This window comes from Myxocyprinus asiaticus, chromosome 41 (genome assembly GCF_019703515.2).
Source record: "Myxocyprinus asiaticus isolate MX2 ecotype Aquarium Trade chromosome 41, UBuf_Myxa_2, whole genome shotgun sequence".
NCBI classification, from domain to species: Eukaryota; Metazoa; Chordata; class Actinopteri; order Cypriniformes; family Catostomidae; genus Myxocyprinus; species Myxocyprinus asiaticus.
In genome coordinates this window covers 11742607-11768130 of record NC_059384.1, presented here as the reverse complement: position 1 = coordinate 11768130, position 25524 = coordinate 11742607, and the positions used below count along the sequence as shown (strand labels likewise).

At 37.5% G+C, this 25524-nt stretch overlaps 1 protein-coding gene and 1 pseudogene across 2 annotated transcripts in view; one reads left to right on the top strand and one right to left on the bottom strand.

Annotated features, from left to right (window-relative positions):
• Positions 1-13467, bottom strand: part of LOC127431607 (fibronectin type III domain-containing protein 3B-like) — an 89829-nt gene extending 76362 nt beyond the window's left edge. For both annotated transcript variants that reach the window (XM_051682102.1, XM_051682103.1), the window contains exons 1-3: positions 13372-13467; positions 384-515; positions 219-294 (exon numbers count right to left, since the gene is read on the bottom strand). In XM_051682102.1, the coding sequence (XP_051538062.1) occupies positions 219-294; positions 384-491 (184 nt within the window). In that variant the 5' untranslated portion in view covers positions 492-515; positions 13372-13467. The remainder of the gene's footprint in view (positions 1-218; positions 295-383; positions 516-13371) is intronic.
• Positions 13468-18583: 5116 nt separating this feature from the next.
• On the top strand, positions 18584-24192 carry LOC127431626 (neutral cholesterol ester hydrolase 1-like; annotated as a pseudogene).
• Positions 24193-25524: the final 1332 nt, after the last annotated feature.

The window sequence follows — 25524 nt, the reverse complement described above, 5'->3', positions numbered from 1 at the left end:
AGAAAAGAGCTTTCAACCAAACAAACAAACCTCTAATGTCAAATGGACTCAGGTCCGCACCAAAAACTCTAGGTAAAAGCACTCTCAATAATTTCAAAACAAGGTAGACTCAATCAGAGATTTGAAGAGCAAGAGTGAATAATTAAGATTTATTAAGATTGTCAGGCTACATGACGCAATATGTGGACCAAATGAAAGAAAACCTTCATCGGACAAACCTTGGATGCACTGCAAAGCCCCATCTTCCGTGCGGATGGTGAACGTCTCACCTGGATTCACCTGGACCAGGATCACCTTTTAAAAAAAGATCCAGAGTCAATCAGGTCCATGACAATGTGGTTTTGACTCTATATACTAGTATTTGTACTGTACTATGAGCTTACCTGCTGTGATGCATCTCCATTGATCAAATGGTGCATCATGGGAACCTCGTTGTTCAGTGGTGGAGGGAGGTCCAGCATATGGTCCGTCATCATCATGGTGACGATCATTCATGGAGCCCTCCTTGTAACAGCCTATAAGGGCAACAGATACCAGCTCTATTAAAACAATATATGACAGTATGATGAAACAGAACAGATCAGTCCTTAAATGAGCAATTATCCTCAATTCAAATCAGCAATGGATGGCTAATAATGAAGACTAAAGCAGACCCCCATTTACAAACCAATCCAGCATCCAGAGTTCCAGACATATACACACAAGTTTTCAAATACACACACTTCAATACACATCTCACTGAAGGGCTACTGGTGGGTTATGGAAAGTAATGAAATCATAATGATATCACCAATGTTTACATGATGATGTAATCTGTGTAAGGATGATGTAATCTGTATATAAATGCAGTTATGGGCGAAAATTTCTCCACAGCTGGGAGACCAGGCAGAGAGGAAAAAAAGGGCACAATGTAAGGAGGAATCTCTGTCTGCCTCATTGACAAGAAACAGCTCTGTTTTATATCAGAATATATTCGTAATTTTTAAAGAAGGGATAGTTCAGCCATATTCTTTACATATCCATAACATATCCTTTTATATTCCACTGAAGGAAGAAAGTCATACAGGTTTGAAAGAACATGAGGGTTGGTAAATAATGACAGATCTGCTAAGAAAATCTGCAAAGTCTACCAATCACATAATTAAGAGAAAGAACAAACTGTTTGCCATGTTTCCCCATTAAAATTTAACCATGGCCAGGAAACAAATAAAGTTTAAATTTAAAATGTAGACTCGGCATGTTCTTTTCAATATTCTGCCTACACTTTTCCTCAACCCAATAATTTCATGGCTGTCTAGAGAGGTTTCTAGAAAACAAAACTGATTTGAGGATTTTGTAAATAATTGTGCTGCCTCCCAATTCACATCTGGAAAAAAAAAAAAAAAAAAAGTACTTCACTGGTATAACTGTTTAGGTTTAACCGTTAGCATCTAGCTAGTTTCATAATCTTAAAATTCATTATTACTTTTAGGTTCATACATTTAAAATTGCGCACTTTGATCAATCAGAAAAAGATATAGAATGCAGACACCTTTGGCATTCTACTTTTATGATTTGAGACTCACTAATTCTACTTTTGCATACTACACAGTACAGATAGCATGCAACATAGGATGCAGCCAAGGTTTTATCCTTTGTAGTATAAAACACTTGCACTAAAGATGTGCACAGCAGTCAGTACATGCAAGTCCTGCTGTGAAGTAAACATACATATTGATTAGCTTGATGTGGAAAGTTTTACACTTCAGTCCTCAAAACAAACACAATCTTGCCTTCTACACTGACTGGATACAAGCAAGTTAACTAGAGTTAACTGAACTGATTCACATGATGCCCTTAAACACTCAGGTGGTGGGGTAAAGGTTATGGAAGTAATGATCCTGTCCTCTTCTCAGCTGACTGGTGCCATTTTACTCTATGAAAGCAAAATCCTGCCCATATTTAAACCCAAACACAAACATCATCACTGGGGTCAAACCCAGAGCAACAGAAATAATTCATCTGATGTTCTCAAGTACCATTGTAACAATAGTACCCCCAAAAATCAGGAAAAACAACAGCATATAGTGATAAAAACAGAACAGAAGCCTTTTACTTTTACAAAAAGTACACTGTTGTTACTATGTTACATTAATGGTGAAAGATACCATGATACTTTTGAAATGTACCATCCATTCAAATCCTGAATGATTAGAACCCATTAAAAAAGTACACTCACAGTACAAAAATACCACAACAATACCATGTTATGTTGGACATGTACCATGGAGGTGCCATGGCCATTTTTGGACCTTGAGTTTTTGTAAGTGCATATTCATATAAAGTACCAAGCTATTTACATGGTACTCCAAAGTTGGCTACTTCAAAGAATACTATGGTTATGGTTATTATTATGGTACATGTCCCCTCCAAAAAAACATGGTATTACCATGGTGCCATGTCATAAAAACAAACATAGTCATACCATGGTACTTTTTAGTGCTTTTTGGTTGCATACTCTGAATATCTGAGACTCAAGAGGAGTGGCTGATATCCAGTAGACAAGAGGATGAGAGTATAGAGATAGGGGGCTTTTTATTGGGTTGTAAATACCTTAACTTCCACCACTAAACACACAGACAAATAGACAAACCACCCAGAGTCAATCTGTTTCATTGTATTTGATTACAGAAAACCTCTTAAAGTCAACATAAAACAGCAACCCATTTTACTTAACTGACTGAAACAGGATATTCAATGAAATAGTAAGTAGGGTGGGACTTTATATTATTCATCAGATCTTGATTGGATTATGAAATGTATTGGTTGGAAGGAAAGGGTTTAAAATATAAGAGGGCTTGGTGACATCAGCAGAAAAGGAAAGTATTTTCAAAGGTGGAGCAAGTTATAACATTTTGATGAAAGATTACAAAGACGATTTTTTTTTTTTTACATTTGAAATAGCGTTCACAGATTAAACATTCAGAATAAGACCAGGAATGGGTTAAGAAAGTAAACAGGGTCAATTTTGATTTCATGCTGATCAACTGGAGCGGTGGCGGCGTAGTGGGCTAAAGCACATAACTGGTAATCAGAAGGTTGCTGGTTCGATCCCCACAGCCACCACCATTGTGTCCTTGAGCAAGGCAGTTAACTCCAGGTTGCTCCAGAGTTATTGTTGCTGTAATAAGTGCACTGTAAGTCAATTTGGATAAATGTAAATGTAACATTTTAAAGGTCAAGTGTATAATTTCAATGCCACTAGATTCAAAATATAATGACCCAAACACTACCCCTGTCTGTGATCGGTCGAACAAATGATAGTATCGCTGCAAATTCACACTACTGGTTGAGTCAATGTTGCTGTGTTAACTTTAAAAAACAGAGCAAGGTTTTGATAGCTCCACAGAGCCACAGTGTTTACACTTTTAAGGGGAATCAACATATTAATGGCTTGCAAACAGTTGTCTCTGCATTTTAAGCTGGCTGGAATACGGGAAAGTATTTAAACATCCAGAAAAGTTGCATACTTCACCTTTAAGACACACACTTACATGGACAGACGTTGTAAATTAATCTCACTATCAGATCACTACAAACCTCCTTAAGTCTTTGTCATTCTAAGCATGCTAGTCTTTGTTTCCTCAGCGCTGTGTTCCACGACCTGTAATTACCACCCAACTAAAGTAATTAACACTACGGCTTAACATGCCAAGGGGCCCGGGGTCCAAAAAACCTTCTCTTTCTCATGTCCCCTACCCCTCTCGCTCTCTCTTTCACCCTCAAGTCTTTTCTTTCTTTTCTTTACACTCTCCTCATTTCCCTCATTCCTGAGGATGGCTGGAGTCTGAACCTTTGTAGGGTCGAGGGGGATGTTTAAGGGCTAAATCCCCTGAGAAAAGTTGAGAAGATTCATACAATGTCAGAGCCCAGAGAGGGGGCCTGTACAAAGAGGCTGGACCCCCTACCTTCATGGGTCATGTAGTTATGACCACGTCACAGGGAGTGTCAGGCAAGAAAGAGACAGAGATTTCATTCATGGCACGGCTGAGGTTCCAGCGATGTGGGGTATTCCCTTAACCACCTCTCCGTTGGCCTCACACTACTTCATACCACCAAACAACATGCCTTTCACACAACCAAAACAACATAACAGCATGGTAACAGCATCTTAATTCTTCCTCAGTCAGGACCTGGATGTTTGGTTATCCAGAACACTGGTTAATGGAGGAATGTGTACAGCTTCATGTTTATTTTTTGTTTTTTTAGTTGCCCAAAATGATTTTAAAATCTTGAAATGCTATCCAAATAAACAGTATAACTCTATAGTCACTGCATGTCAACAATTGTCTCTTTTGTGTCAATTTGTATTTCTCCTAAGGAATTTTAGGAGAAATGTCTGAGACAAAGTTGATATTTCATTAAATATTATTCAGAACTCCGGTAAGTCTCATGAGCAATAAAAAAAGCAGCATTCGAGAAATAACATTTTACTCTGGGATCCCATTTTTGCTTCCATGTATCATGAGAAAAATCTAATCTCATAAAAAAAACTATTAATGATCAGGTGACATGTCAACCACAAGATACTCACTGCTCACACTTCCTTTAAACATCTACTCATGCACTTTAGTTAATGCATTATGGACTAACATGAACTAACAATGAACACTAATCTAATAAATACTGTTAAAAAAAAAAGTGTAAATTGCTTGCTGATGATACCTAATACATTTAATAATGTTAACAAATAGAAACTTATTGTAAAGTGTTACTAAGCTAATTATAATTATAATCCTACACCTAAAAGAAAACTTTTTTAATTTTTTGAGAACTTTTTTAAACAATTTTCCAAGTGAGAACAACCCTGAAATTCCCCAAAGGGAGATTTTGTCAGATTTAACTCATTTTTGTATCCAAGTACATGCACATACATATGCACCACCAAAAGACTTATTGTTTCTAAAAGTCTGTTCTTGCATCTGGCAGGTTTACAGGTTCAGATGTGAACTCAGATGTGAACCATTAGCTGGCATATAATCCAGCTAATGGTACATAAAAACACTGACAAAGCTGAGAAACCAAGAAAACAGTCACTTTTTCCTATCCATCTCCATCCATTCCTCTTACCACTGATCAGCTGAAACACACACACACACATTCCTACAGAATGAGACAATCTAAATGTCACATTCCACCCCACACCCCCAGAGTAACTCTTTCTCACCTTGGAGTGCTCAGCATTTCCATTTCCCTGCCGTTGACTCACGTCTGTGACTCTGATCAGCTTTTACTGCTAGATTACATCACCTCTTTAAAAATATCCCCATTCCAGTCGACACCTCCACCTCAATGCAACTGAAGCAAGGCTTGATAATGCTCCAGACAAAGCACAGACAGGAAAACGAGGACACATTACAGGAGCGTGGCAGAAACATTGTCTGGATGCTTGGACTGGAATAATTAACCAATTGATTATTTGTGTCTGGTCTAGTAGATTGCTCTAATCGGGTGGTGGGCTGCTGGCCTGGCATAAGCAAAGCTAACCTGCTGACCCATTGAACTAGTGCTACTAATGTGGTGTTTATTTTTGTAGATACAAAAGAAGAGAACAAGGGTAACTCATTTTATTGCTCAAATGTTGCTTTCATAGCCCAGGAAACTTAATGGAGTTCTGAGTTATGTTTCTTTTGAGCATTAAATATTTATCTCAGATGTGTCTTCGGCAAATTCCTTAGAAAATTTTAAATGAAAACAAATGATTCAATCATTGATATACAGCAACAGTATAGAGCAATACAAATAACATGGACAACATTGCTTAGATAAATTGATCTGCACAGCATGGTTTATGATATTGTTGTGATCCTGTCTGAAACTCCAGAGGAGAAAAATATGAGATCACTATGGTCTTCTTTAAATAAAAAAGTTTCAATATTCTCTCCATTTAATCTCAGTGCTGTCAATTATAAACAATTAAGATATTAAATAGAGATCTCCTTCGTAATCTCTTAAAATCTTCCAATTTGTGGACATTTACGCCATTCAAAAACTGTCTGTAATACAATTCTTTTTCTTAGGAGAAAAATCTAAAAAGTCGCCCCCATTTCCTCTCCATCCACCCCCAATACTGTCTAGAAGAAACAACTGAGATATTTAAGGGAACTCATTAGGGATTTCTCATTCCTTCAGGTAGGCAGAGCTTCTTTGGTGTGCGTGACAGCATCAAAACCTACCTCAGCGCCTCTGTCCTGTTTAAGAGATAAAGATGTTACCCAAAACTGACACCACAGATTCCGGAGCACGACCTGTATCCTCCCTGAAGGCACAATACTGCAGCAACACACTTAGCCGAGCTCAAAGAGCTGACCCTGTTTCTCCACACACTGGAACTCAATCCACTCTCACCATTCAGAACTTACAGTGACAGACACAAGGAGAGAGGTGACAAAAAATGAGGGACAACACAGAGAAAGAAGAAACAGAAGAGATTCCCAGGATCCAAATTCAGCATTGTGTAACCCCAATATGAAACGTGATCCGGGCTCAGAGTATCTAAACTGGGTTAAGCTGAATAAATGATATACTCCAGTCACACGGAGGAGTTGCGCAGGGTCACAATGGAGAAAATCATACAGTCTTACAACCTTAACATCTAAAATCAGTCAATTGATTCATCTATATCTGGAAAAGCACCAAAACACATGCAGCCATGCCAATGTGGACATAAACATGTGCATGTGTACAGAAAGAACAGCCATCACAGAAGGGAGGTGCCAGGGTGGTTGACTAATCGATTAGTTATCTAAAAAACTGACTAGTCGTTTAGTCGGGTCGACTACTAATATTCATATTTTCAGTGGAGGTAGGTTTTTTATTTTTTTTTCCCATAGTGATTCGCCTCAGTCCGGGTGGCGGAGGACAAATCCCAGTTGCCTCCACATCTGAGACCGTCAACCCGTGCATCTTATCACGTGGCTTGTTGAGCGTGTTGCCATGGAGACATAGCGCGTGTGGAGGCTTCACGCCATCCACCGCGGCAACCACGCTCAACTCACCACGCACCCCACCGAGAACGAACCACATTATGGCGATCACGAGGAGGTTACCCCATGTGACTCTACCCTCCCTAGCAACCGGGCCAATTTGGTTGCTTAGGAGACCTGGCTGGAGTCACTCAGCACGCCCTGGGATTCAGACTAGCGAACTAGCAAACCCCAGGGGTGGTAGCCAGCTTCTTTATCACTGAGCTACCCAGGCCCCGGTGGTAGTTTTAATGGGAGGTGCATTTCTCAAATTAATTGAGAGACGCAACTCTAAGAGCATTTTCTGCATGATTATAGCTTGCTGTGCTTAACAGTGAATAACAGTCATCACAGTAAAACCCTCTGCAAGAAGTTTCGTCTCTTTAATGCCTTAGGTTTAGACTTTTTATGCGCTGTTGTTACAGCCATCAAAGTGCCGAATCATCAATGCATTTCAAGACAATCACTGTCTTACGTTAAATCCTCTGCTGTGAGTTATAATCTTATATTTGTGAGGTCCTATGGAGAAATTAAAGTGATTTGCTGATTCTGTCTGACACTGCTTAAATAAATAATTGCAATCAAACAGGTTTAAACTGCTTGATGTCATGAACTATATGTGTACCCGCAATAATATCTTGCAGTTCTGCGCTTTCGAATGTGCAGCGAGGATTGCCCTGAAGCACTACGATTACACTGAAGCACATCATTCTGCTTCCAGGATGTGCATAAGTGGTTTTGTGCCCCTCTGTATTGGAGCCTCTTATTTCTTACTTTTCTTACTTTGATAGTTTTGTGCATTAAGATGTTATAGTTATTTAGCCTATTTATTTGTTGAATATTCTTTAGACACCATATTGAAGTGCTGCACTTAGCGTCCATATATCCCTCTGAAACGTGTCTGATCGGGGTCACATGAAAATAACGGAGCCTTATTATACATTATTATCCTTATCACCGACTAGTTGACTAGTCATTCAAACAACCGACTGACTAGTCGATTATGAAAATAGGTTGTTTTGCACATCCCTAAACCACAGTCCCTTTCCCTCCCTCTTCTTCCAAAGGTCAACAGGTCAAATTCCTTATCCTCATTTGGGCCTCAGCTACAAACTGGCAAGCCAGGTTAGTGTGTGTGTGTGTGTGTATATATATATATATATATATATATATATATATATATATGTGTGTTTCAGTACATCTCCACCAAGCAAGTTACACTGGTTGAGTTGTTGACTGCTGAGCTTTCGGTAGGTCACCCGATTCATAAAACACTAAGATTTGGCTGTATTAGAGGCTCTTATAATTAGAGAAACCGGCTTTGATGCTTAGCAGAAGAGACAAGGACCAATATCCAATTTTAAGTCCTGCCAATTGCTGGAAAGATAAAAAGGGAAGAAAAGTTTGGTCTTAGCACCTAAAAATCTGCTTTGTGCATTCCAATGCACCTCTACACAAAGAGGAAAAACAGAACAATGGACTAACATGTTGGAGTCTAGTCATTATCTGGACTGGCTCACTGTAAAAACGTGAAGCGTTAACAGTAGGAGTTCACTGTGTCCTTGCTGATGTTATAACTGTTTATTTGGTAATGAGGGCTGACACAGTTTAGTCCATACCATGCTCTTCTCAAGACTTATTTAAAGATAAAAAATAAAAAAAACTCTGCATGTTTCCTCTCTACCTCAGTAACTAAGTGACCCGACAATAATGTTTTTTTACATCTTGGGTCATTTCTATAAAATTCTGCTTAAAACTAGTCAAACACACATTACTCTCATAGACTCTCATTGGAAAAAAGCAAAACACATGTCAGAGAAATGGTGGATGGCAACAGTTGCTAAATTAGGATTGGTCAGAAACGCTTTTAAGACAGGGCTTAGCAAAGTGTCTGTTACTTCTAAGTAATCGAACTTGCAATGTTCACATGGCAGATGATAAAACGGGAGCAAAATCCCGGACTTACTTTAAACGTGGGACCCAAGCCCTATCAATATAGCTGTTCATGTTGTAGTCCAACTAGGGCTGAGCGATAGGATGATGTAATCGGATATCCACGATGTCTTACAAAGATCCCAATGATAACATGAATAAATTAAACAGTGGTGTCAGAGCCGTAGCCTAGTGGGCTGCGCTCATGACGTGACGCAGATGCATCGTGGGTGACCCGAGTTCGATTCCCAGCTTGTGAGGTCCTTTCCCGATCCCATACCCTCTCTTCTCCCTATCATTTCCTGTCACCTCTCCACTGTAATCTGTCTAATAAAGAAGAAAAAGGCAAAAAAACAAAAAAGAAACCTGGCCAGAGTGTGAAACTTGCACCTGCCAAATGCGACGAGGTTGAATCCAGTTCGCAAGCTCCTCATCCAAATGCAGGTATTTCATGAACAGGTAATTCTGCTCATCTACCCGCAACAGGCGGGCAACGTCTCGGAGTGACTCATGACAAGAAATGCTGTTAGTCACAAAGACATGTGTTTGAAGAGACATACTTTATTATATTTTTAAGAACAGACAAAAGAAATCTGTCAGTGCTTGTGTCTGATTTGCTGTTTGTTCAGAGACGTGCAGCACGAGCCTGTCATGTGGAACACATGTATGTAGGCATGCAGCATGAGCCTGTCTCGTGGAACAAGCCCATGTAAAGAGTTTTCACTCTTTTTTTTACTCTGTTTCACTTGTCTGAAAACTGTTTGCAAGAATAATGTCATCTATGAGAATGCTGAAAACTATCTTCGATCATCTCGGGAGGTGCTGTGATTTTAATGCGCTTTATTTCCTCGCAGTTGGCATGCATTGCAGATTCCGTGATGCAAATGGAGCCATTGGAGACGGTAAATGTTTGGATTTGGAGAGGTGGTTAAATAAGATTTTTTGATCACTTCGTTGTTTTATTGCTTTTTTTCGTTTAGTTTAAAGTGCAATTTGAATTTAGAAATATCTTTTGTTTATGTTTTTCATGTTTCAATAAATGAATTCAATTTTTAAAGCAAAATCAATAAAGTAAAACAATTCACTTGATTCACTATTTGTTTAGAGGCATGCAGTTTCTCAGTTTTTTTCTCTGTTTCATTCGTCTGAGAACTGTTTGCAAGAATCATGCTGCAAATTATCTCAGATCATCTCAGGAGGTGCTGTTAGTTTAGTTTGCGTTATTTCCACTCGGTTGGCATGCATTGTGAACGCAACTCTGCAGGTTCAGTAATATATATCTTTGTATTAAATACACAAAGACAAAAGTGATTAAATCATAAGTAATGCAAGACACATTCACCTTGAACCTAAAATTTAGTTTTATTTTATTTTCTTTAGGCAGCATTAACTATTACCAAAACGCAATACAAACACAAATTCGTTAAGAACACATTTGGCAGCATTATTTTGGGAACACAAGGGAATTAATTAGGCTTATTTATTTTGAATATTATTGTCTTTACATTTATAATTGTCTTCAGTTCTTAATCTGTAGGCTATTAGTAATTTTCCATCTGTGTTGATGGATGCTTGCGTGATGGCAAATGGAGCCGTTGGAACCCATAGTGAATTAGACTTCTGGGTTCGCCTACAAATTGACATCATGGCAGAACAGCTCTATAGACCAGAATATTAGAGACAAGGGGGTGGTCTTTTTTCACATATGCCAATAAGCACCCTAGCAACCACCCAGCCCCCCTAGAAACACACAAACACTCTGAACAACACCCTAGCAAAATCTAATTAAACTGAATTCTTTATATTTCAAATTAATTCATGTTAATGAATCTGCTTAAACATACAAAACTATAATTGTCACTTTTAGAAGCTAGGTGCTACCTTGCAATTGGAGTCCTTTTTCCAAGCTGGTCAAATTTCAAAAGAGGGGTTAGTTGGAATCTCATTTAGAAGATGCTTTCTTATTCAAACTAAGTGACTTACAAAACATTAATTACAGGGCTAGTTTCCCTGGAGCAACTTGGGGTAGAGTATCTTCCTCAAGGGTAAGATGGCAATCGGGGTTCCCAGTAATGGTCCAGTTCATGAATCACTTAACAACTTCCACCACCCATCCAGGCCCTAAAAGCCTTCCCCAAATTCTGGTCAAATGTACCATGCCTTTCTCGTGAGAATATGTCCAAATCCAAAGAGTAAGCCTTGAGGGTAACTGGCATTAGCAATAATTCAGCACAACCGATTTGATAATAACAGCAAAGGGGTTCTGACAGCTCAACAGATCCTTACAATCCCTCTCAGGAAATGACGGAGACAGATGGAGCAAAACATCTGACTAGCCTATGCCATTAGAGCAAACACCAAAGTCTTTCTGTCAATGGAGTTTATAGATAACACCAGCCCCCTTCAAAGGAGACCCTCTGCAGGGAGGCAGTGGCTTGGGGGAAGAGTGGACAAGGGAAAACCAGAGTAAACAAGGTGTACAACACATGACACTACAGGATGAGAATGCAGTGTTAGTAACAGAGAACATAAAGGGGTTTCTTGCAACTGCTGAGGCACCAACTTAACACCCTCAAATGTTGACATTTGTGCAATTACTTTCTCTTATCTAAGCTCTGTCTTTACATGAAATGTTATAAAAGCAACTTGGACAGTTGCAAAATGTTGTCTTGGATATTACTGGAGATTAGGCCAAGGAATGGGATGGAACTATACAGAAAAATGCCACAGGCACCACATTCTTTCAACGTTTGAGTTTGGGGCCAAAGGGCTGGGAGGGGTCAGGGTACGCCTGTGTGTTTTAATGGGGCTACGAGATGCCGACAAATCAGTGCTCTCACTGTGGTCAGGTTTCCACCATAGAAATGTGCATTTCCTTCACAAGAGAGAAGTTAGGGTCATATATTACAAAACTTTAGAACCTATTAGTCTGCAAAGTCCTGTCTGTGTTTGACATAGACCATCTCAAAGTGGACTGATGGGTTGAGTTGATTCTCAGGAAAGGTTCAACTGTTCTATTGTTCCAAAACTAAAGATCTAACATTCTAAATCCTTCACAAGAAGATATTTTTCTTTAAACAACGACTTGGGAAGAAAATGTCGAGCTTGACGCCAAGGTTGGAGTATTTGAAGTCTAAAATGCAGCTTTCTGCACCTCAAGATTCGGTCTGGAATGTCACATAACGTCATAAATTTGGGATCCGGTTTCTTGTGGCTTTAAGATCTGGCCCAGGAAATGATCCGAGTATTTGCGTTTTTCCTAAAATACACCTATAAGAGTGCATTTCATGACTGCCCATTTTTTTCCTCTCCAACCGTTTGCATTTGAAAACTAATCACTCGTCGTGTACCGTTTTTCATAAGCAAGAGTGTAGATAATCTACCGTGTCAACACTTCAAGCGAGAGACGAGACGCAACTAAATTAAAATGCGTTATTGACTCACGAACGCCCTTAACATGCTCCATTGCAGTGTTGACTGCTACATTATAATATGAGTGTTTCAGGTTGTCACGTCACGGAATTTAACCATACGTATTGTTAAACGTCATACTTATTATTACAATGTAAACACTCAGTCGTTACGAAATTACATTGGTGTGATGCCTAAGGGGCCGTTCAGACCGAACACGTTCTTGCGCTAAAAAAAAAACAAGACAAGAACGGAACGCGGATGTCTTGAGACGTTCTTTTAACTTGACACGGCGTCTAAAAATAAAGGCGTTCCTGGAAAAAAATCAACGAGACGCGGCGAAACTGTCAAAAACGTTCGTCTTGCGTTTGTTTACATAGACAACAACTGAAAAATAGCGTGTTCGGTGTGAACGGCCCCCTAAGCAAACATCTTATGTGTTTCAGGGAATTGACGTGTCACTCGCATAAATCAAACAACTGTTTCCAACAGGTTTTTTTTTTTTTTTTTTTTTCGCATCTTCATTCGTATATCAATGTTTCAATAGTTAACCATGCAAGATTATAAAATTATACAAACAGGCCTCAGTGTTGACAAACATGTTTCGCAATGAATCAGTAGCCTATCGAATTCCAGAATTTTCCGAGGAAGATGAAGTGGACCACAGAAAATATATTCCTCCTCTATTAATTCACACTTTAACATTACTAGTGTTTTGCTTACAAATTGTTCTAAAATGAGTGACTAAAGGTAGCTTAAACATATCTGGGAATAATTTCTGTATTCCCAGTTAAAATGACGTCGCTGAAAAACTTAAGTAAATCAGATCACGACAAAACTGTAAAAGTTATAAGTTTCGTTTGTTTCGTTTCGTTTTCCATTCAGTTTGAGACTTCCCTTTCCCATCAAAGAGACTCAGCCGGCGCTTTTCGGCTACTTTAAACATTCTCAGTGCTCTTAAAGCTCTTTGTGAACCAAAATGAACCTTTTGATGCTTTAAAGAAAACGCAAGTAGGCTACTTACCTCGGATTCAACAAATCTTGCTTTTTGAATACTTTAGTCCTTAAATGTCCGAAACAGAAAGCATGTCATTCCCGTGCTGCGAAGTCCACAGTGGACCAGACCAGACTAATGTGGAATTTCCGCCATGTCAATTATGTGGAAGAGCACATGGGGGTGTCGAATTTACCGTATAACACCAAGTACTCTCCCAAACCATTCCATATATTACTTGAATTCATCAGTTAGCCAACAGGGGCCAAATAATACGGCAGGACTAATGTAAATGGAAGCAAAGAATGGCAATATTTAAGATTGCCAATCAGGCTGAAGCTATTTTTATTTATTTATTTGTTTTTTCACAAATGGGAAAATAAATGGATAGCTGTTTGTATACCTTATAGTAATGCAATATTGGAGTTTTGATAGAAAGTTGTGGAAATGTGACTAGGTTGAAATGGGAGCATAAGTTGGGGCATACATTTTTCTTTTTTACACGTTATATTATTATTAATGGTAACACTTTACAATAAGGTTCTATTTGTAACATTAGCTGACAACACTGGTATCATGAACTAACAATGAACTCTTTTACAGCATTTATTAATTTGGTTAATGTTAGTTTCAACAAGGGGGCCTGGGTAGTTCAGCGTGTATTGACGCTGACTACCACCCCTGGAGTCGTGAGTTTGAATCCAGGGCGTGCTGAGTGACTCCAGCCAGGTCTCCTAAGCAACCAAATTGGCCTGGTTGCTAGGGAGGGTAGAGTCACATGGGGTAACCTCCTCGTGGTTGCGATTAGGGATTCTCGCTCTCAGTGGGGTGTGTGGTAAGTTGTGCGTGGATGGCGGAGAGTAGCATGAGCCTCCACATGCTGTGAGTCTCTGCGGTGTCATGCACAATGAGCCACGTGATAAGATGCGTGAATTGACGGCAACTGAGACTTGTCCTCCGCCACCAGGATTGAGGTGAGTAACCGCACCACCACAAGGACCTACTAAGTAGTGGGAATTGGGCATTCCAAATTGGGAGAAAAGGGGATAAAAAAATCTAATAAAATAAATGTTAGTTTCAACATACACTAACACATTTTTTAAATCAAAAGTTGTATTTGTTGACATTAGGTAAAGGTGCACTCAGTAATTGTTTTCCTCATTAAAAAAGTTGAACTCCTAAACACATGAATTGTAATTTTGCAATATATGTAGGAAATCACGACCACTCACATAAAAATGAAGACTCTAGTCATATCAGGAACCTTATAAAAGCTGTTTTGTTCTACATGGAGAGGGTCCGCACATGGGGGCTGCCATGTTAGGATCACATGACCAGCCATATATTTGCTTAATCTTAGTAATAATGGCCAGAGACTGTTTAGCAGAGATGGGCCACTTCTATTAAAATGAATGGGAGAAACTGGAACGCCCAACGGTCAATGGATGTAGAAAGGAAGTCCCGCCTTACAGGTAAAAGAGCCAATCACATTTTAGATCCAGACATCGCCTGTCAATCAGCTCGAGAACATGCATGCAGATTACCTATATACGCTTTTTTTTTTTCGTTATCTGAGGTAACGAAGCACAATTTATGATTCCAGTGTTGTTAGATTTTATTGCTGATTTGAAATATGTTCTTGGATCGTAATCTTGAACAACCGTTTATGAGATTTTGGTGAGGTGCACTGTCATGACTGGAAATAGCCTCCCAAGTCACCAAGTCAGTGGACTGACTTGCTAGAGCTAAAAAGACTTTGCCATGGCTGACTGTGAATACTACATTTCTACAATGGCATCTGAAACTGAAAACTATTGATTTTAAATTATGCTGCATCCAATCCACTAGGTGTCAGTGTAAGTCCAAGATGACACAAAGACAAAAGTTACTGAGTGCACCTTTAATGTACTATGAACTAACATGAACTAGCAATGAACAATTGTATTTTTATTAACTAACATTAACTAAGATTAATAAATGCTGTAAAAACATATTGTTCATTGTTTGTTCATGATACCTAATGTATTAACTAATGTTAACGAATGGAATCTTATTGTAAAGTGTTCCAATAATAATAATTATAGTTTTCAAATTTGAAACTTTTTTTCTGGAATCATGGGATGAGAAGACAAGATGGTTCATGACTCTCATTGACCTGTAAGACCTGCAGTGTTAACCAAACATACTAATTCCATGCACACACACTCTCAAGCATGCAATTGTGCTGCCTGTCTTATATTTGTGCAGCTGCATTTAGGCATCACACATACCTCAAGGAGGAACAGTGATCCTGTATCAAAGTGAGTAATACGTTCTTAGCGTGTGCATTTGTTTCCTTGGAAAATTAACCATTTAACGACTCTTAATAGAAACACTATACAGCAACCGTCTCAATGTAGATGTAGGCCTATATGTAACATGACTTGTAGGATACTGTTTGAAAGTGTAAATTGAATATATATATATATATATACAGGTGCATCTCAATAAATTAGAATGTCGTGGAAAAGTTCATTTATTTCAGTAATTCAACTCAAATTGTGAAACTTGTGTATTAAATAAATTCAGTGCACACAGACTGAAGTAGTTTAAGTCTTTGGTTCTTTTAATTGTGATGATTTTGGCTCACATTTAACAAAAACCCACCAATTCACTATCTCAAAAAATTAGAATACATCATAAGACCAATAAAAAAAAACATTTTTTGTGAATTGTTGGCCTTCTGGAAAGTATGTTCATTTACTGTATATGTACTCAATACTTGGTAGGGGCTCCTTTTGCTTTAATTACTGCCTCAATTCAGCGTGGCATGGAGGTGATCAGTTTGTGGCACTGCTGAGGTGGTATGGAAGCCCAGGTTTCTTTGACAGTGGCCTTCAGCTCATCTGCATTTTTTGGTCTCTTGTTTCTCATTTTCCTCTTGACAATACCCCATAGATTCTCTATGGGGTTCAGGTCTGGTGAGTTTACTGGCCAGTCAAGCACACCAACACCATGGTCATTTAACCAACTTTTAGTGCTTTTGGCAGTGTGGGCAGGTGCCAAATCCTGCTGGAAAATGAAATCAGCATCTTTAAAAAGCTGGTCAGCAGAAGGAAGCCTGAAGTGCTCCAAAATTTCTTGGTAAACGGGTGCAGTGACTTTGGTTTTCAAAAAACACAATGGACCAACACCAGCAGATGACATTGCACCCCAAATCATCACAGACTGTGGAAACGTAACACTGGACTTCAAGCAACTTGGGCTATGAGCTTCTCCACCCTTCCTCCAGACTCTAGGACCTTGGTTTCCAAATGAAATACAAAACCTGCTCTCATCTGAAAAGAGGACTTTGGACCACTGGGCAACAGTCCAGTTCTTCTTCTCCTTAGCCCAGGTAAGACGCCTCTGACGTTGTCTGTGGTTCAGGAGTGGCTTGACAAGAGGAATACGACAACTGTAGCCAAATTCCTTGACATGTCTGTGTGTGGTGGCTCTTGATGCCTTGACCCCAGCCTCAGTCCATTCCTTGTGAAGTTCACCCAAATTCTTGTATCGATTTTGCTTGACAATCATAAGGCTGCGGTTCTCTCGGTTGGTTGTGCATCTTTTTCTTCCACACTTTTTCCTTCCACTCAACTTTCTGTTAACATGCTTGGATACAGCACTCTGTGAACAGCCAGCTTCTTTGGCAATGAATGTTTGTGGCTTACCCTCCTTGTGAAGGGTGTCAATGATTGTCTTCTGGACAACTGTCAGATCAGCAGTCTTCCCCATGATTGTGTAGCCTAGTGAACCAAACTGAGAGACCATTTTGAAGGCTCAGGAAACCTTTGCAGGTGTTTTGAGTTGATTAGCTGATTGGCATGTCACCATATTCTAATTTTTTGAGATAGTGAATTGGTGGGTTTTTGTTAAATGTGAGCCAAAATCATCACAATTAAAAGAACCAAAGACTTAAACTACTTCAGTCTGTGTGCATTGAATTTATTTAATACACGAGTTTCACAATTTGAGTTGAATTACTGAAATAAATGAACTTTTCCATGACATTCTAATTTATTGAGATGCACCTGTATATATATATATATATATATATATATATATATATATATATATATATATATATATATATATATATATATAATTATTTTTTTCTACAATCACGTTTTTATCAAAATGCACATTGATGACTTTAAGACATTACAGCCTCATTTTCTGTTATAGCATAAGGTTCTGTAAAGCTGCTTTGAAATGGTGTGGTGTGAAATGTTTTGGCATCCAAAAACAATTAATGTAAAACAGATTTTTGGAAAATCATGTGCTTTGTCCACAGACTTCCTCTTTGACGGTTCCACATCCTCCGACGTGGTAAACACAGGATTTTGTTTAGGACTATGATTACTCATAAAATTAAAAGAAGTAATAGTTGTGGAATGATTTATTCAAACTCTCATTCCTATCCCGTAATTTCCCACTTTCATTAAATTGTACTGTACACATCATCATGCAATGTAAAATGCTGTTCTATCATGTAATATGTGTTGTTAGATAATACATGGAAATGTCCGATATTCCAAACTCATGAATCAAAGTAAGATGAAAATGCCTTTTATGAGTCAAATGAGGCATATTGTCTACTTGTTAAATAGTGGGATTGTCAATTACAGTTTTAATGAAAAGATAAAATATTTGTTTTGTTTTTGTAGAAATGAGGTAAAGAGTAGGATTCATTTATCAAAGGCAGAGCGGCGGACCGTGTGTTAAAAAGAAACAACAGCGCCACTTAGTGGTCATTAACATTACAGTGATCAGATCGGGTCTCATAACATTATAAAGTGTCGTTCATGCCTTTACCTGGAATCAAACTACATTATCAGACCAAGACTTTAATTACTACCTCAAAATGAAGCATTATCAGATTACTATATCATATATTTAATGATGTAAAATACAGTTCATGTCTACAGATATAGACTATTTAGATACTTTTAGATATATAGATCACTTTTTGGGAACACTGCAATACAATATATATTGTAAAGTTACAATGCATATTGTGTTTAACTTGAAAATGCGATGTATGTGTAGGTATATACTCCAACACGAGTTCTTGAAAACGAGGACTTTTAATGTAAAATTGGGTTGGATTACAAAATCACTGCTCTCTGAGGTCAGTTGAGATATTCTACATCATACACTTAGTATGTCATTACTGAGACCGGTTCAGTTTTATGCTCCTTTAACTTAAACTTACATATTGATGTGGTTACTTTTAATCAGGGAGATTTTACTGTCAATAGCAGCTGCTTATTATATTTATCTTCCTCTTCGTGTTTTATGTTTATGGATGCAATATTACGTGGTATAATTGTATAAATGTATGTATGTATATATATATATATATATATTTACAATCATTTCTCAATGTAGATACATTATTGAAACTTAAATAAAATACATGTAATTAAAAGAGGGATACTAATTTTGCAGGATTGTCATATGTAAATATGTCATTTTTTTAATGAATATTTATTCTTTATGAATAATTTTGGTAACACTTTACAATAAGATTCCATTTGTTAACATTAGTTCATGCATTAGGTATCATGAACAAACAATGAACAATATATTTTAAACATAATTTATTTACCTTTATTAATGTTAGTTAATTAAAACACTATTGTACAATGTTAACAAATACAACTTTTGATTAAAAAAATTGTATTACTATATGCTGAAATTAACATGAACTAAGATTAAGAAATGCTTACGTATTGTTCATTGTTAGTTCATGTTAACTAATGTAAACAAATTAAACCTTATTGTAAAGTGGTACAATCATTTTTATTATTGGACGTGCTATAAATCTTTAAAAGGTGTGATTGGTATTAAACAGCAGGTCTTACAGGAAACCATTCAAGGATTTGTGGCTCCTTTCATGGCTTCATTTACTCTCAGCCATTTTTAAATCATTTGCATAATATTGTCCGTCTGTCTGGATAGATAGATAGATAGATAGACAGACAGACAGACAGACATATAGATAGATAGATAGATAGATAGATAGACAGATAGACAGATGTGATCTTTGATCCTTCTAACTTGTAGTTTTTCTCTGGTAGAGTTTTTTCGCTCATGATCTTGGACTGAGGAACCCGTATGATTTTATGAGGTATGCTGCAACATGGGATGAGATAAGGGGTCCTCAGTCCAGCCCAACTGTTCGAGTGACAGATACATCCTTTTCTGGAGTGCAGGCACAAGAGTTTGAGTCCACCTCAACAGGCCTAAAGCAGCTTTTGATACGAGGTGTAGTCTATTTCTGTGGGGGTGGATGGACACTCAGCAGTGGAAGTAGGTGATAACATGAGTTAGTTTATTAGTTTGGTTAAAATGTATGTGATTTGAACATTTTACCCCGTTTGTTGTATCCTTTTCAGATGATCCCTATACGTCTTAAAAAATCTTTGCTATCTGAATTAAATAGCTCACTTATCTGTTCTCTGGAAGAATAGAGGATCAAGGATGAAGCTATCACTCATCACTCAGTTACCTCCGGAGCAAGTGGGCCTGGGCATACCAAATATTAAATTATACCAAGTAGCTTGTTTATGCCGCTATATCTGGGAGTGGATTAGAGAAGACCCTGATAGTTCTTGGCTAGGTATTGAAGAGTGCCCTATATCCCCCATTCCTCTGAGTCATTTGCTGTATATGTCTGGGAAAAAAGTTAAAGCAATTGTCAAAGGGAATGTCTTGCTGCATGCCACATTGAAAGTGTGTAGGTTAACAAGGAAATGGGAGGGCCATCATAATAAACACTCCCCCTCTCACTCCTCTGCTTATGAACCCTGACTTCCCTCCAGGCCTTGAACCTGGACCTTTTTTTGGTCTGGGCAAACAAAGGCATCTCTGTTGTTGGAGAACTAATCATAAATGGTGATTTTATGACCTTTGATCATTTAAAAGAGAAATTTGGTTTACCAAATTCCCATTTCTTTAGATATCTCCAAGTGAGAAGCTTTATTTCAAATATACGGAAAGCAAACCCGCATGGAATCTGCATATCTTGGAGGAGGCTTTACATGATAAGAAGTGTAGTACAAAACTGATAACAAGATTCTACAGGGCATTGTTAGAATCTACAAGGGAATGTACGCATGGGTCCAAAGAGTTGTGGGAAAGGGACTTAGGCTCTCTGATCAATGAATGTGACTGGGATGCCATGTTTTCAGGGCTCTCTGTGTACTTAGTTACCAATAAGGCATTTGAAATGCAATTCAAAATTATACACAGGCTGCAGATCTCTCCAGTGAAGTGTCATAATATGAAAAATATACGTTTTCAAAGACCTGTATTATGTGTAAAATAGGAGATGGCTCATATTTTCATTGTATTTTCGAATGCCTTCATATTAGGGCATTTTGGTCAGATGTCATTACAGAAATTAATAACATGTTGGGAATTGCCTTGGACCTTGACCAACTGGTCTGTATTCTAGGAATGTTTCCCTATAACGTGTGGAGCTCTCCCACAGTTCAGCTGTTTAAAATCCGACTATTTATTGCCAGATGGTGCACACTGTTGCAATGGATTTATGAGAAACCACCTACAAAGGCACTATGGCTCAATGGCGTATTGTAAATCGTACCATTAGAGGCTTTGAGTTTCTTCCTCAATAACAAACCATTTCAGTTTTATAAAATTTGGGACCCTTTCTTCTACCTATGAGATAATGCGAGTTGAACGTTGAAGGATGGACTATGTGGTATCTTATGGACCTGAGGGTATTGAACATGGATATTATGAGATGCCTTGTACCAATTTAATATTTCCCTTATCTGTGACAGTATGTTTGCTTTGCTATGATCCCTCTGTATACAAATGTAATTTGTTCTTTTTTCATTCTTAATAAAAAAATAAGAAAAAATGTTTGTGATTTCAATTTGTTAAAAAAAAGCCTTTTGATTGTATTGGATTTGGTAGAAAGACAAAGTGAGAGATAGAAACTCTTTAAATTATTTTAAAGAGTCTTAAGAGAGTTTAATCAATGCAGTCTGCTGAATTGTTCATGACAGTCTCTAAGCACCCTTAAGTGGTTGAGCAAGGGAACACTTCTCAAAATCTATTTCTATGGGATTAAGGCATTTGATCCAGATCATTATTCTCACCTTAGATGTCAAACGTATAAATTGCAAACAAAAGTGAGCCTTGCACAATCATTATGTTGTTATGTTTGTGTTTAAGGGATAGTTCACCCAGAAATTAAAATTCTCTCATCATTTGCTCACCCTCATGGCATCTCAGTTGTGTATGACTTTATTTCTTATACAGAACACAAATAAAGATTTTTAGAAGAATATCTCAGCTCTGTAGGTACTCAGAATGCAAGTGAATGAGTACCAAAATGTTGAAACACATAAAGGCAGCGTAAAAGTAATCCATAAGAATACAGTGGTTTAATCCATGTCTTCTGAAATGATATGACAGGTGTGGATGAGAAATAGATCAATATTTTAGTCCTTTTTTACTATAAATTCTCCTCCCTGCCCAGTAGGTGGCAATATGCACAAAGAATGCAAATCGCCAAAAGCAAAAGAAGAATGTGAAAGTAAAAGTGAAAATGGAGATTTATAGTAAAAAAGTACTTAAACATTGATCTGTTTCTCACCCACACTTATCATATCACTTAACTTTTATTGGCAACATTTTTGGTTATCTTTTGTTTATACAGTACTATCAAAATGTTGGTTAACTTGATCAATATCTTTTTTTTTCTTTTAAAGAGATGCACACATATTTTCTTCAGTGCAGGACTATGGCTGAAGATTTGGATTCAGTTGTAATATCTGTTGAGTAAGCAATGCGTTATTATATCCTTAAGCACCTTAATTAAGTTAATTACCTGCCTACATGTGTATATTTTGTTGAACTTGTTGGTTCAGGTACAGACTGGCACCAGAGGCACGATTTCCTGATCAGTATATTGACACTCTTCAGGCCTCAAAACGTACCCTGACAGCAGAAATGCTGGCTCAGTACTCAATAGACACAGAAAGAGTAGCTGTGCTCTTTGGCCTGCTCACTGGGTTTCTAAATACAATTATTATTTAATTACTTATTTTTATACACACTTCATAATCGTATTTTATCAAACTACACAATGATGACTTTGTAGATATTATGGTTTCATTTTCTGTTAATTCTTGATTTTCTGTAAAGCTGCTTTGAAATTATGTGTGTTGTGAAAGGCGCTATACAAATAAAACTGCCAAATATCTGCTAATACACAAATTAATTTTCATTAGTAAGGGAATCTTGCTTTTCTTTCCTTTCCATGACCTCGAAATGAGGTCACAGGCTGATAATCACATTTATTTGTCTGTTTCTACACAGATGGCTTTGGACAGTAGCGCTCCTATTAAGTTCAAAGTTCAGACCCCCCTGTACCCCGTACTCCAGGCCTTAGACTTCAACACACCCTCCTACCAGCAGAATGGCAACATTCCCATCCTAAACCATCCACTAATGGTACGCTTTTGGCTGGAGTACCTAGGTGGGGATCCCAGACTTGTTTCTTCTTTGCTGGCTAACAACCACACAGCTCTGAGTCAGGGCCAGAAGATAGCCACAGCCAAAACTAAGATCAACTGGACCCAACTTCTTCCAGTAACTTTTCGGAAGAACTATAAACCTGTGGTTCCACTTCAGGGTGACCCAAAGCTGTTAGAGGAGCTGCCAGGATTGCTAGATGTGAGAGTGGCCCCTTTACTTGTTGAAAAGAAAGTACTGAAAGAAGTGCCGCCTGCCTACAACATGACCTGTGAGCAGGGTTGGGAGGGTTACTTTTGATATGTATTCCACTACAGAATACAGAATACATGCTGTAAAATGTAATTTGTAACATATGTCGTTAGATTACTCAAGGTCAGTAACGTATTCTAAATACTTTGGATTACTTCTTCAGCACCGGTAGATTTTTTTCACTTGTTTTGACTATAAAAACTCTGCCAGTACAGTAAGACAAAATACACATGTTAAAAATATATTCTCTGAAAAACCTAAATATCTTATTCAGTGTTGTTTCTAAAATAAGATAAATCAAACTGATCTTGTTTTAAGGATTTTTAGATATTTCTACAGGAAAACAATACAAAAGTTATTATCGAGAATATGATTTTTGCCCTAATATCAAAGGTCTTACTAGAAAAAAGAAATTATGATCCAATGTGAATTTTCTTGATAAAACAATATGATCGTACCTGGTAACATGTGCATGTAAAATGGCTAGAAATAGCATTTTAGCTTAGCATAAAGCTGACAATTCACACAAGGTTTATTTCTATTTCTTCTGCTCCAAACTTACTTCAAACATACTTCTCTGTCTGCTCGTATGAATGTAACACATCATAAGAAAGTGTTTCACCGCTGTTCAAATGCACTTCGGATTGCATCATTTATATGTATAAATGTTTTCCATCTGAAAGGACTAAATATGAAATGAAACAAATGACAATAAAATGCAAAGTAATCTCTTCAGTAATCAAAATACTTTTTGAATGTAACTGTATTCTAATTAGCAATGATTTAAATTGTAACTGTAGTGGAATACAGTTACTTATATTTTGTATTTTAAATACGTATTCCCGTTACTTGTATTTCGTTACTTCCAACCCAGCCTGTGAGCATGTGCTGAGAGATGATGGACAGATGTACAGTAGACGGCTATAAGAGGCCGGAGTGGCCGTCACTGTTGATCACTATGAAGATGGTGATGGATGCTTGAGTTTCACTTTTGGGCCCTTTTGATTCTCTGTGGGATTGAGAAGTTTTAGGAAATACATCCATTGGCTGATCGAAAACCTTTAGCAGGTTCCGACAAGGCCAAAGTTTTCCATTGTTATGTTAAATGTATAGTTACTCAAAAATGAATATGTTTTATTCCACAGAAGAAGTGAAGTCATATGGGTTTTGAATGACATGAGGGTGAGTAAATGATGACAGAATTTTCATTTTAGGTGAACTATTCCTTTAAATACATTTTGGTTTTAAACTTTTACAAAAGCTTTTCGAATTTAAAATGCCATACAATATGTCAATGCAACTGGTTAATTGCGAAGAACTGAGTGTGAATAAAAGCACACTGATTTACTTGCCAGTGAAATTTTGTTTCAGTACCTCTTAAAGGGATAGTTCACCCAAAATTGAAAATTCTCTGATTATTTACTCACTCTTTCTTCTGCAGAACACAAAGATTTTTAGTAGAATATCTCCAGGGTTGGGGAGTAACTGAATACATGTAATGGGATTACGTATTTAATGGGATTACGTTAGATCGTAATTTCTTTCTCTAGTAAGACCTTTGATATTAGGGCAAAAATCATATTTTATTTTTGTATTGTTTTTCTGTAAAAAATCCTTAAAACAAGATCTATTTGCCTTTATCTTGTTTTAGAAGCAACAAAATTTTGAAGCAATAAGATATTTGGGCTTTTTTCAGATCATGTGTATTTAACGTGTATTTTGTCTTACTGTACTGACAGATTTTTTAGTCAAAACAAGTGAAAAAATCTACCAGTGCTGAAGAAGTAATCCAAAGTATTTAGATTACGTTACTGACCTCGAGTAATCTAATGGAATACATTACAAATTACATTACACAGCATGTATTCTGTAATATGTAGTGGAATACATTTTAAAAGTAACCTTCTCAACCTTGAAAATCTCAGCCCTGTAGGTCCATAAAGGCAACATAAAAGTAATCCATAAATCTCCAGTGGTTAAAACCATATCTTCAGAAGCAATATGATAGTTGTGGATGAGAAACAGATCAATATTTAAGTATTTTTGTACTATCAATCTCCACTTTCACTTTCACATTCTTCTTCTTTTGTTTTTAACGATTTGCATTATTTGTGCATATTGCCACCTACTGTGCAGGAGGAAAGTTTATAGTAAAAAAGGACTTAAATATTGATCTGTTTCTCACCCACACTTATCATATCACTTCTGAAGACATGGATTAAACCACTGGAGTCATATGGATTACTTTTATGCTGCCTTTATATGCTTTTTGGAGCTTCAAAGTTTTGGTCACCATTCACTTGAATTGTATGGACCTGCAGAGCTAAATATTCATCTAAAAATCTTCATTTGTGTTCAGCAGAAGAAAAAAGTTAGTGCACATCTGGGATGGTATGA